Here is a 12328-nt window from a genome sequence, read left to right as displayed (position 1 = left end):
TGATGGGAGAATAGACCTCTTAGAGTTAATCTGTTAAGAGTTCAAAAAAGTGTACTCAGTTTCCTTTCAAAGTTAATATCAGCAATCATAAAGAACACCATTATTTCTCTAACAACCTTAATACACTGTACCAGAACTTTTAGCATTAAGAAGAATGAGACTGTTCTATTTTCTCTCTGACATGCACATTTTTTTTCCTGGCATATAGCTCTGAGTTTCTTTTTATCCTAGATTTCTCAGCCAAATATAATAAATTTCTCAGTTTTAAGTTTCTGCACACGGAAAACAGAAATGGCACCTCCAGTTTCCTTTAGTCTACAATCTTGTAAGAGTTTCTGGATTCTTGCAGGCAAGACATCTAAGAAGGTTCTGGTAGTTGCAATCCTCCAGCTCTGTGCCTTGATTACAATATGCTAGAGAGAGAACACAACTCACAGGACACCACTGGACTCATCTTTATTATCTTCAAAAACAAAAGCAATGTTGTAAGTAACAGTATTAAGAATTTGCAGTGGGATTGATTATTTGTCACAACTTCCATGGAATGTTAGTGCATTTACCTTTTATAAATTATTGCTGACAAGAATTTTGCACACTTTCTACTTAAACAAACCCTAAAATCCTGTAACATCTAATTTTTATGTTCCATGGGAGAGCTGAGATTATCCATGCAGGTCCAGTATGTCTCAGCTTTATTATTATAAACATAAACCCTCTAGAAATATATATCTAAATCTATCTCAACAACTTAAATAAAAACAAGTCTGTACGGGAGCTGTAATCGTACTGTGCTACGTGATTTAAAATCAGCTAATAGTGAGGAGAGACAGATGCTGTGTAGGGAAAGACTGTGTGTACTTAAGAGAAGAACAAAATTTTGCTTTGTAGTGCTTCTTACAAAGTATCAGGCTACTGATTTATATGGGTGTTTTTGTATCAGTAAATGCAAGTAGTTTAGAGATTTTGTATAGGTATTTATTTTAAGTCATACTGCTTATTTTTCCTTCTCTTGCTAACAATCCAGTGACCAACTGTTTGTATTTTTTAATATATATTATATTTTCAGTACTTGAATGTCTGTCCCTACTTCCAGAGTTAACACAAGTTACTCATTTTGCCATCACTCCATTTACAAAGAAAACTAATATTTATGCAAGCAAGCAGAATATTCATCTCAATGTTTTATGACACAGACGTCTTCTTAAAAAAAGTCAGTCTTACTTTAAATCACAATGCAACTGGAGTTTTTACTCTGTGATTATGATCCAAATGAGAATGATTCGTGTTACTGTATCAAAAAAATTACTTAATGTCTTAACCAGTAACAGCCCTAAGTGGCTATGTGCAATATGAATAACCATTTTTCAAAATAAAATTGGCTTTCTACATTTTGTTGGTCCCTCTTTCCCTTTCAGGCAATACTGTGGTATATCATTAAACCAGGATGGCCTCAGACGCCAGTAGCTTTCACTGGAACAGTTACCAATGTGAAATAACTTGAAAGTTGGGAAGAAAAATGTTCTCTTCTGCAAGCTTTAAGATTATTACTACTACAAAAGGAGCTCAGCCTCTGTCACCCTGCACCTAGCCATACACTTGTCCTCTTATCATGGTCTCCTTGCAGGTAGCCACAATATTAGGACAATTTCATGTAACATGTTTTTGCATTTTTAAAGTTGAGGAAATTAATCTATATTTTCTGCATAGGTCTTTAGCAGATCTGAATTCTAGCCCCACAGTATCATTGGACACTTTACTACATCTTGGAAATGAAGATTTGTAGAATTATAATAGTGTAAGGGACTATAAAGGATTCTCAAAACCCACAAATGAAGATAGGAGTACCAAATAGGTAGGGATCACATCTCTTCATGGCTGTCAAGCACCAAATTACTGCATTAAATATATATTAATAAATTATAATAAATAATAGCTGCAGTTTGACCTTATAATAGTAGAATTCCTTATAAGTAAGGAAGCAGAATTTAGCACTTCTGATTCAACAGAGTGATTTACACTTCAACTCTCCTTAAACCACTGTATCAAAATAATCTATAAAGGTTACAGTTTTCTTTTAATTGTGTTCTAGGAATTTTTTTTATTTTCTTTTAATTTTAGATAAACTACCACTTTCATCTTCACATAATAAAAGCTATGAAACAGGCTGTTAGCTGAACTAAATACCATGAGGTCATGAAGCAAAGATCTTTCTGTATTTTTTTGCAGGGGAGAAAACAGTTTACAAAACAGAAAAAGGCTTGTTCAATGAAACAAGCAGCTTTGGTTACAAGTGCAAAAGTCAGCCATGTGTACTAATTCTCAGTAATTATGATGCAAGGTGAGCTCCCCAGGGACTTAAAAGTCAACGCCTAGCAATGGTTGGGCGAACAGCGGAGTGGAACCGCTCATGTGATACTGAACCCTTGAAAGCCCTTTGTATTCCTAAAGAGACAAATACACCTACAGAGCTGCTTGGTCCTCCCACTGTGCTCAGAACCGGAATCAAAAATAAAATACCCACGTTTATTAGATGAAAAAGTGTAGACATTCCTGCTTAATCAAACAGTCCAGACCTAGGAGATTAGAGAAGGTGACCAATATTTTTAAATGTAAATTTATCACCCATTTGTAGTTGAGATCTGAGCATGGGGAGTGGAAAGCTAATCCGACAGCTTCACCCTTCATCTTAATTGGCTGCCCTCCTTTAGGAGCAATTCTGATATTCTTGGAATCCTGTAAACTTCTGTAGGATAATGATTAACAATAAGCCGTAACAGAGTCTTGACATACTATATACCACTGTCTTCTTGCCTCCCACATGGGGGATTATCAATGTTTTAAGTAGACCTAAAAGACAAGGGTGGACTTTCCCAAAGAACTCACTCTGCTCCCACGGAAGCCAATAACTAGGCATCACTTCTAAAGACAATCCGTGCTGTAAGTTTGAAGTGGATGCACAAATACAAAAAAATGAGACCACCTGCAGGAAGACATACAAGTCACAACCTATCTACCTGGAACTAAACTGTACCCTTAAGTGAAACACTTCAATTAAAGAAAACTCAAGGCACTCTGCCATCACATCTCTTACCAGAACTTTATGCAGAATCTCAATTAACTTTATATTTCAAATACCAACTGGGATAATCCAACATTTACAGCATATTTAAAATAAGTCCCAAGCAATCTTCCTCTTAAAGCAGATCCTTAGTTTACAATGAACTATTGAAAAAGGCTTGCTGCAGCAGTCTCATAAATGATAGGTTACAGTGAAAGAACTAGTGTTATCTGCACTACATAAAAAAATTAAGATCTGCCAATAAAACAAATCTAGGTTAATTTAGTGCATTTTCATGTTGAAAAGATGCATTGAATTCTATACGACATATGCACACAACTAAAAATTTTCTAAATGGGAGGGGCAAACATTTTTGTATCCACAAGTACTTTATTGCATTTTCCCTTCAGTTAGTGTGTGCTTTTATTTGGGTCTTTACAGGCCCACATTCTTTTTTTTTGTTTTTGAATGCTCCTAAAGTTACAGAACAAGGGGATCCTACCTGGCAGTCTACGACAGGTCAGTGATCAAACAGAAGCAGTAGTCAGACAGAAGCCAAATCCTGCTTCATCCCATGAGAATTACAGAAAGCCAGGACTTCTCAGTCTGTACTACATTCAAACAACTTCACCCTGAGGCTCAGATAATCATAACGTGCTCTTTGCAAGCACATACAGCATGAATCTCTGCACTACTGATGTTACGATAGAATTATTTGTTTTTAAGTTGTTCAACATAATTTTCAGCACAGATAGAAACTGCTTTAAAATGTGACCTCATTTGTCTTATGACAGCAGAAACTAAATTAGATTGAAAATATACCAGCACTGCTCTGCCCCAGTGATCAAAGCCAGTTTAAATAAACAGTGTTCTTTATCTTTAAAGTGCACTAGTCTTTGAACAAGAGTTCATTTTACTTAAAGTATTTATATTCGCTTGAATAAAATCAATACACCAGATAAAGTGAGATATAGTATGACTAGATAGAACTAAACTAAAGTGTAAACTATGCAGAATGAGATACAGATTATTCACTAAAATACTATTCTGTGCAAGGAAAACAGTCTTCTAAACTATGCTGGGTTTTAAATACAGCCTACATTCAGGAATGCATTATGCAGTAGTTAACATTACACAGCCTACGTCTCCTATGAACGCAAAGAAGCATGAGTAGTTTTTGCCATTTACAAAGCCAGTATCACTGCAAAAAGTGAAAATTAGTAGGCGTGATATAACATCAGGAAAAAAGTGACATCGCACAGTGGGTGCCAAAATGAAATAATGCACTAATTATTAACTTCTGGAAAGGTTAGCGTGAATCCTATTTAGGCCATAAGCTGCAGCCAATGTGCCATTTATTAAGGAAACAATTCTAAGATGTGAAGAATTACACAAATTAGTTAAAAGGCAAGAAGCATAGAAATGTTTACCCTTCCACATCAAGAACTGGACTATCTAGGAAAGAACTGAGTTGCTCTAGTAGATTCTTTCCTTGCACTGGATCTGTGGTTAAACAGAAACCTTAGTCCACAAAATGTAATCTTATATAGTATATTTTAATCTCTCCCAAACGTAGGAAATATAAAGAAGATACTTACACAACCGCCAGCAAGAATTTCTGCTGCCAGTGGGACAGAACGATCTTTGCTCATAAATTTGTCTCTCACAAAATCATTAACCTTAAAAACAAGGATTTATGAAAGTTGAGAAGCACATAGTAATTACAAATTTTGCGCAATTAAAAATGCAAATAAATCCAGATGTTACATCTATCAAGGTGCCAGTCACAGATATTAAATAAAATCTTATGTACTATATGAAATATTGTAAAGTTGGCTGTAGTACTGTTCTTTCAAATAAACACGTTATTTTAAAGATATATGAAATAATCATAAGTTTCCATAAGAGTCTCCAAAATGGTAATTGAAAGCTGATTTAAAATTGGATTTCAAGATGCAATACATTTTATAGCAATGTTAGCTTAATGAAAAAGAAACATTATCACTGGCTATTGTGTATAAACAATGCATTATGATTAGGTAATAATGAGAAATTCTTGAATGCCTTCAAAATATTCAGAAAATCTAAAATTACATGAGCTAAAGAGCAAGTAATGTACATAATAGGAATTCATGCAAACAGGTTCCTTTCATATCAGAGTTCCATTGTGTGCCAGCATTCTTTTATATTAATCTAGGAATTAAACACAACTGCTGCGGGGGGGGGGGGGGGGGAAGGAGATCTTATTCCTTTGTAAGAAGAAACAAAATCAAGGCCTGGGCTACTTCAAAACAAACAGCGGAGTAAAACTAGTGGGTTAGGGAGACTTTGTACATTTTGAATCAAGCCCCCAAATGATAGGTTTAAATCAGCCCCTTTTCAGAAATACAAGTATGCTGCTTGTACACCACTTGCAGTGCCAACGGTTGAGATCCGAGCAATTGCCATACTCTTTGGAAGTAAAACCTCATCTAACAAAAAAACATGGAATATATTCTAACACAGTAAAGCACAAAAACCCTACGTCTCCTCATTGGAAATTCAGACATACAAATCATGGCTAAAGCGAGAACCCTCACTTTCAGACTTACAGTAAGTTTTATGGCCTTCTCTGGGGCTACTCCCAATAATTGTGGTAAAAGACCTGTAAACACACAAAGAGAGCTTAAATGTATTAAATAGCTTAGTATTAGCTAAACAAATCAACGGCTATATGCAAAGATCACCACACAGAAACGAGGGCAATTTTTTAGGCAATTTTCTGCTATTACATTTAATGAGTACTTAAACATTCCATTTCAAGAACAAACTTCTTACTGCCACATGAAGTCAAAGCAACTTCCTATTCATATATTAGTTACTTTGCACTTAAACTAATATCAGTGATTTAAGAAATTTATATACCAAGACAGGTTTAACCAAAATAATACTGTATTCTGCTCTACACATCAAAATGTGTTCTGTTATTTCTTCAGACAAAAGTTAAGGTAGTTCTGCAGTGTGAAACAAGTTATCTGCATTTCAAAATCAAGAGACTAAAGCATTTTTCTAGCATGAAACAATAGCATTAGGTGGAATGACCTAAGGGGATATGAAAAAGTAATGCAAAACAGCCAAACATGTACAACTGCATTCTTAAGTTGAGCACTTTGTCTAGAGCGCTAATTCTCCAAAGCTTAGACACTGGAAGTTATATTATTTAGCAACCAGTATGTGGAATTTCTGATTTCTCTTAATAAGAGCTGCACTATACAGTTGGAACTGAGAGTCTCTGGTCAGCACAGGTTTGTTGAATTAAAGTGAACAATCTATTTTTGTAAAAGTTCAGCTGAAATGATCTAAAGAAGATACAGAACCTTACAGAAGGAATGTGGGGACAGAATGCTGCCTCAAGCGCAGCATTGTGCACAGTGAAAAGGGGGGGTGATTTACGGCACTATTTACATATGTGAGAAGTAACCCTGTGAGCAAGAGTTGCAGAAGCAGGCCTTAAGTATTTCAATAATGTACACAGTACTTTGGGGAAAATGACACTAATTCTAACATTTGCAATTCTCATATTTGGATGAAGAGGATACAACTATAGTTCTATGTCTAAGGAGCCTGCTTCCCAAAGGGCTTTTTTGCCACCAAACTGGATATTTGGATGACAAAGAGGATGAAAAATACATTAGTCTGACCCACAGATTTTTTTTTTCCCCCTCTTGCTCCAACCGTCCAGCATTTCTGGTTGCTATTGACATTTGCTGAGAACAGTATCATTTGGCTTGTTGTTTCAGAAGCAGTCAAACTATATTCTGCTTTTCAAGAAATAGTGTGTATTTTTTATTAATTATGTGCATCATTACAAGCACACACAAGTACATTTCTCCACCCAAAACAATTATGTTAAAACAGAATTACAATTACATTGCTGAACCGTCAAACGAAAGAAAATTCCACTAGTGCAATTGCACGTACAGCTGGCCAAAAAAGGGTAAAATTTTGCAAAGGAAAACTGTCCACATTTAGCTGAAGAATTTTAAATTTTGAAAAGTTTCAATTAGTTTTAGTTGCATGTGCAACCTTAACTCTGTGTTCCATGCAAATACACTCTGATAATGTGTGATCATGTCATTAATGACTACTTTTTCCACAAGACCCTTGTCTCATTCAGCCAGTCTTGCGCAATGAATGAGGCAGGGACACATACTGAATAAGACTGAATTCTAACAATCTGTGCCTTATTTTGAACCTAATTCTATTTGCAATCATCACTTTATAAATCTAAAGTAAATCTGAATTTACACCAGCATAACAAAGTATATCTGGGCCTTTCCTGGATATAACAGACGGTGCATGCACACTTCATACACTCCACCTCAAGCCCAATGAAATCAACAGAAAAACTCCCATGGACTTTGATAGACATGTGCAGTGACAAAATACTGGGAGATCGTTAATTTAAAGAAATAGTATATATATTCAGTGTCCATTTTTTGGAAGCCTTATAATTAGGCCAAATCAAACTGATTTTCACTGGACAGATTTGGGAATGGTCACTTTTGTCATATTTTTTCTACCCCAATTGTTCAATGTAGTAAAGGTACTCAAAAAAGTAGCAAAAACGTGTTTATCCTGGCAAGTCATTTCTTCCCATCTGCCTTCTTCTGCACTCAAAAAACCCAACTGAACTGTTTTCACTAAAGCTTTCCACGAAAATTTACCTCATAGAGGAAGTTTCAACCCAGAAAGTGAAAATTATAAAGCATCTTAAAAAAAACAAAACAAAAAAAACCTTCATAGTATGAAAAGACTTAGGCAATTTTAACTAGATGTGTTGCTGTGTGTGCCACCTATAAAATATTATATATAATAAAGAGAAATGCTTCTTAATAAAGTTTCCCCATACAATCTATGCACATCTTAGGTTTCTGACCTCACATCTCATCTTCACATTATACTAGGGCTCTGAAAGAAGGCAAAGATGGATACGGTAAAAATGTAGTATTGCAAATTAAATTAAGAGTTTACGGAATCAGAGGAACAATTTTCAAATTAGTATATATCAAATCAGCACCATCAACTGTTTCTGCTTCATTTCAGTAGTGGAGGAGACAGATCTTATTAATCAAAAATATATTATAGATTTGTGTGGATGATCAGATCTTGGTTTCACACCATGCTTTATTTTTATTTTTTTAGTATCAGGTAACTACACCACACAAACAAGTGAGTAGGTGGGAAGAGCTGTTGCTCAATCTATGTAAAATGCTTGAAACCCCTATGACACACAATGCAGAGTTGGTAATTGAACACTGCAAACTTTCCTGTTATAGGATTTACACAAGAAAACAGACAATATGAGAGTACTACCACTCCATAAATTGGTACCCAACTGCAAGTTTCCAGAAAATGAAGTTTCTATCTTAGCGATCCCATTTCATTTGTAGTATGAGACACATGTAAATTCACAAGTGACTAAAAGGAGTGATTAAAGACTATACATTATGAGGAGTTGGGGGTGGGGGGGGAGTATCGTGGCACTGGAGGTGCCATCTTCGGAATTAAGAGAAAAATAAAGTCCATATCATTTCCACACTGGCATGTTAGAAAGTTACAAAAAGTATGTACCAGTGTTTATACTGTGCTCGTGATAATGGGTATCTAGGTGTCTTCCAAGTGACACCCTCCCAATTATCCGTAGGATTGAATTCTCTTTAAAGAAAATTTAATGCTCTCTTTACAGCCACAAGATGGTGTAATTTATCCTTATCTGAGATTAGTGGTTTAAGACATGGCATTTCTGCTCTTTTAAAAATTGGAGTGGAAATAAAAATAAAACAAAACAAAACAAAAAAAAACAAACCTCTGTTCACTCCAGTGAATGGAAAAATGTGATCTGTTTAAAAAATATCCCGAGTAGGGTCTGGAAGACCTGCTCACTTGTCTGACACTGCAATGCACAGAGCGTTGAATGCCCAACTATCTCAATTCTGAATAATTGCACTAACAGAGTTCTTTCCATTGCTAACAAACATGTTTCAATAAAGAGCCTCAGTTATTGAACAGTGGCACATACGTGCTACTCTAACTTTAAATACTTAAATTCCTCAGACAGTAGCATGAAATGACATGGGAAGTTTTTTTTGTCAAAGTAACCACAGTGCTATATACCAGGTGAATGTACTCATCTGTAAATTCGTCCCTCAAATTCTCGTCATCCCCTTCAGCATCCAAACCTAACTGGAACCTCTTTAACCTCCCCTCTGCTGCCAAACTTTCCCAGTGTCCTTTTGTCATACACCTGGCAATCAGGCAGCAGCCCAACAACCACTGCAAGTAGCTAGAGGGAGTTCCAAATTCTTTAATAAATTCCATCTATATTCATCTTTAAAAAGGGAAGTTACACCAGAGTGAACTTCAAACAAAGCATTTGTACAAAATGCAGTTTACTCTGCCAGCAAATTGCCTCTACAATGACTGTGTTGTTCAAAATAATCCAGTTTCTCCTCCTGTTTAATCCTGAAATGAGATCATAATCCTGTGTTTAGGGCATTAACACTGTCAAATTGATTGCAAATTCACTGATTCAGAATCTACTTCAAGATAAAGGGAAAGATGGGCTGTGGTGGCGGAAGCTCATAAACCCAATATTACTTGCCCAGAAACTGCCAAAAGGAGCAAGACAGTACAATGTACAAACAACGCAATGAGCAAAAGGAGTTTATGCAGAACGTGTGATTTCCCCAATTTGAAATTCCTCTGTGTTAGAGCGGTTTATACAATTCTTCAGAAGACGATATAATGGAATTCTCATTGCATCCTGATGGCGCCAATTTGCTATTTTGGAAACACAGATAAAGCAGCTGTACACTAGGAAATTAAATTATGTTTTTCATCTAATAGCTGGGCATTTTCTAAGTTTTTGGTTGCTAGAAACCTCTAGCAAGAAGAAAATCTCTGTCAACACTCTACTAAATTACTAGATTTGCTCAAAAATCATGTAGGATACATTAAATATCCTGTGTGTTTAATCTACATAATCTGTGTTTTATAGAGGAATTAGTCAACCAACATCCAATAATTCAAAGCACACGTTACAGCAGTGGTGCCCAAATTTTTCCTGTCACGCTCCCCCCTTCAACACCCCCCCAAGTAGTGGAATCTGTCCGTGCCCCCCCTCCATTACTGCACAGCCAAGGATTCCTTAGCATAAGAGTGGGGGCAGAACTGGGGATGGAGGAGTAGCTGGGGCTAAAGGCAGAGCTGGCCCGCGGGCGGAGAGGGAATGAGGGCAGAGCTGGCCCGCGGGCGGAGAGGGAATGAGGGTGGGGCGGAACTGTGGCTGGGGATGAAGCTGCAACTGAATGGCACGCCCCCCCCCCCAGCTCCCCCGCCATGGATGTTGTCTTGGGCCCTGCCACACATCCCTCCCCGAACGTTTCTCCGCACCCCTTGGGGGGCACATCTCAGCGAGCACTGCGTTACAGGAAGAGTGTGTAGCAACACCTATTATTAAGGTTGAGACAAGGCAGGTTTTTACTGGTATTTATTGGACCAACTTCTGTTGGAAGAAGGTACAAGCTTTCAAGCTACACAGAGCTCTTCCTCAAGTCTACACCGCCACTGCAAACTATTATTACAGTTGTCTAACACTTTGTATTATAACTCTCTGTTTTCAGTTGCTCATAACTTTGTCAAACTGTAATCTGTTGGACTAAAATTTTCTATGCTTCATGTCTGCCTCAGGTTGAATTTCTTACGGGAAGTCTGACGAAAAACAAGAGTTGTTTTCAGAAATGATGTTCAGTCACTACAGTATCTAGTACGCTTACTCTAAAAAGATATCCAAAATCAGCTTCAATCCAGGCTTGTATGGGAATCTTCACTGATCTATGTGTCAGAGGAGCATAAACTACCGCTGGTAGTGTACTTAATATGTCTGATTCCAGAAGAAGAGAAATTTATTTTACCTGTGTGCCCCCACTGGAAAAACTGCAGCCATATGTATCAGTTTATGATTATCTGTAACTACCTATCCATAACCTAAAGTAATACTATTGATGTTTTTGCTTTTTGTGTCAATACTTGAACCCAGCAGTCTGTTGGGTTCTGAGTTGGAGCCATGGCTAGCAAGATAACAGGGGCTGATGTACATAAAAGATGACAAACTGCATTCCTTGGACAACTGGTGATCAGTGAAGCACATGCTGATGGTCCAAGAAGAGCTGGCTATTCACATGGTATTGTCTTTCCTTCTTGTTTTCAGCCAGAAGATACAGAACAGATGGGAGGGTGCAATAAAATGAAGAGCAGAAGTAGATGGTTTGATTAACTTTTGTCAAAAATTAAAAGACACCCATCATACTGAAGACTGCTAAAGGGACAAAAAAGCTCTTCTCATACTAAGTTTTCCCTGTAAGCAATTGCTGTAGTTGCCACAGCAATGCTATACAATTGCAGATGGGAGGGGAGGTGGTCCATGACATTGTAAATGAAGGGAGGAAGAGGCCCCCAAGACAATTTCTCTATTAAGATGTGCTTTGTATTATGAAAAAGTTTGCAGACCCCTGACCTAGAAGAGAGTTGTGACTTATTAGGAGCAACAAATCTGATCAAAGACATTTAGACTACACAAGCATAAACCAGGCCCAGAATATTAATTTTTTCCTTTTTTATTCAAGCCCTAACAACAACAGGGACTGAGGAATTCAGGTTGGCAGAAAACTTTTTTTGGTATATTACTATTATATATGACATTTGGAAACTGACCTCTGTACAGTCCAAAGAAGCCTTCATAACGCAGCACTTTTTTAAAGCAATCAAAGCTGTTTTTGTACATAAGTTCTCCCACAAATGACCCAGTAGAGCGCTGGTTTTGCATTCGAGTTTTCACCAGATCAATTGGATACACTGCAGTAGCTCCAACAGCTGCAAACAAAATTTGGTGTGTGAAAAAGTGTTATTTTGCATACAATGTTGTTGGTTTTTTTAAAACAGTAATAGACACATTCTATGCTTATATCTCAATAATAACTTGTGTCTTTTTCATCTACAATATAAGCTGGTTCCATAAAGGGTTGTCACAGTTCATTTTAATTAAAAGTGCATCATCACAGCCTTTCCTCATCATTAGCCTCTCTCTTATGAAACCAGTCTGGTGACAAGCCAGGCAGAAAAACCACCTGTAAATCTCTGATCACTTGTAGATACAAAAGAAATTATACAACGGGTTCCCCCTGCTCTCATTCTCTCTCATAGTTATGGCTCAAAAAAAAAGATAGGCAA

The 12328-nt window shown here is 36.9% G+C and overlaps 1 protein-coding gene across 3 annotated transcripts in view; it reads right to left on the bottom strand.

The window, feature by feature from the left end:
- The window catches only part of SLC25A13 (solute carrier family 25 member 13), a 133316-nt gene that overhangs the window by 27251 nt on the left and 93737 nt on the right, over window positions 1-12328 (bottom strand). For all 3 annotated transcript variants that reach the window (XM_045004521.1, XM_045004522.1, XM_045004523.1), the window contains 3 exons: window positions 11813-11971; window positions 5650-5702; window positions 4657-4737 (listed from right to left, as the gene is read on the bottom strand). In XM_045004521.1, the coding sequence (XP_044860456.1) occupies window positions 4657-4737; window positions 5650-5702; window positions 11813-11971 (293 nt within the window). The remainder of the gene's footprint in view (window positions 1-4656; window positions 4738-5649; window positions 5703-11812; window positions 11972-12328) is intronic.

This window comes from Mauremys mutica, chromosome 2, assembly GCF_020497125.1.
Source record: "Mauremys mutica isolate MM-2020 ecotype Southern chromosome 2, ASM2049712v1, whole genome shotgun sequence".
In the NCBI taxonomy this organism is placed as follows: Eukaryota; Metazoa; Chordata; order Testudines; family Geoemydidae; genus Mauremys; species Mauremys mutica.
This window is presented reverse-complemented; position numbering and strand designations above follow the sequence as displayed.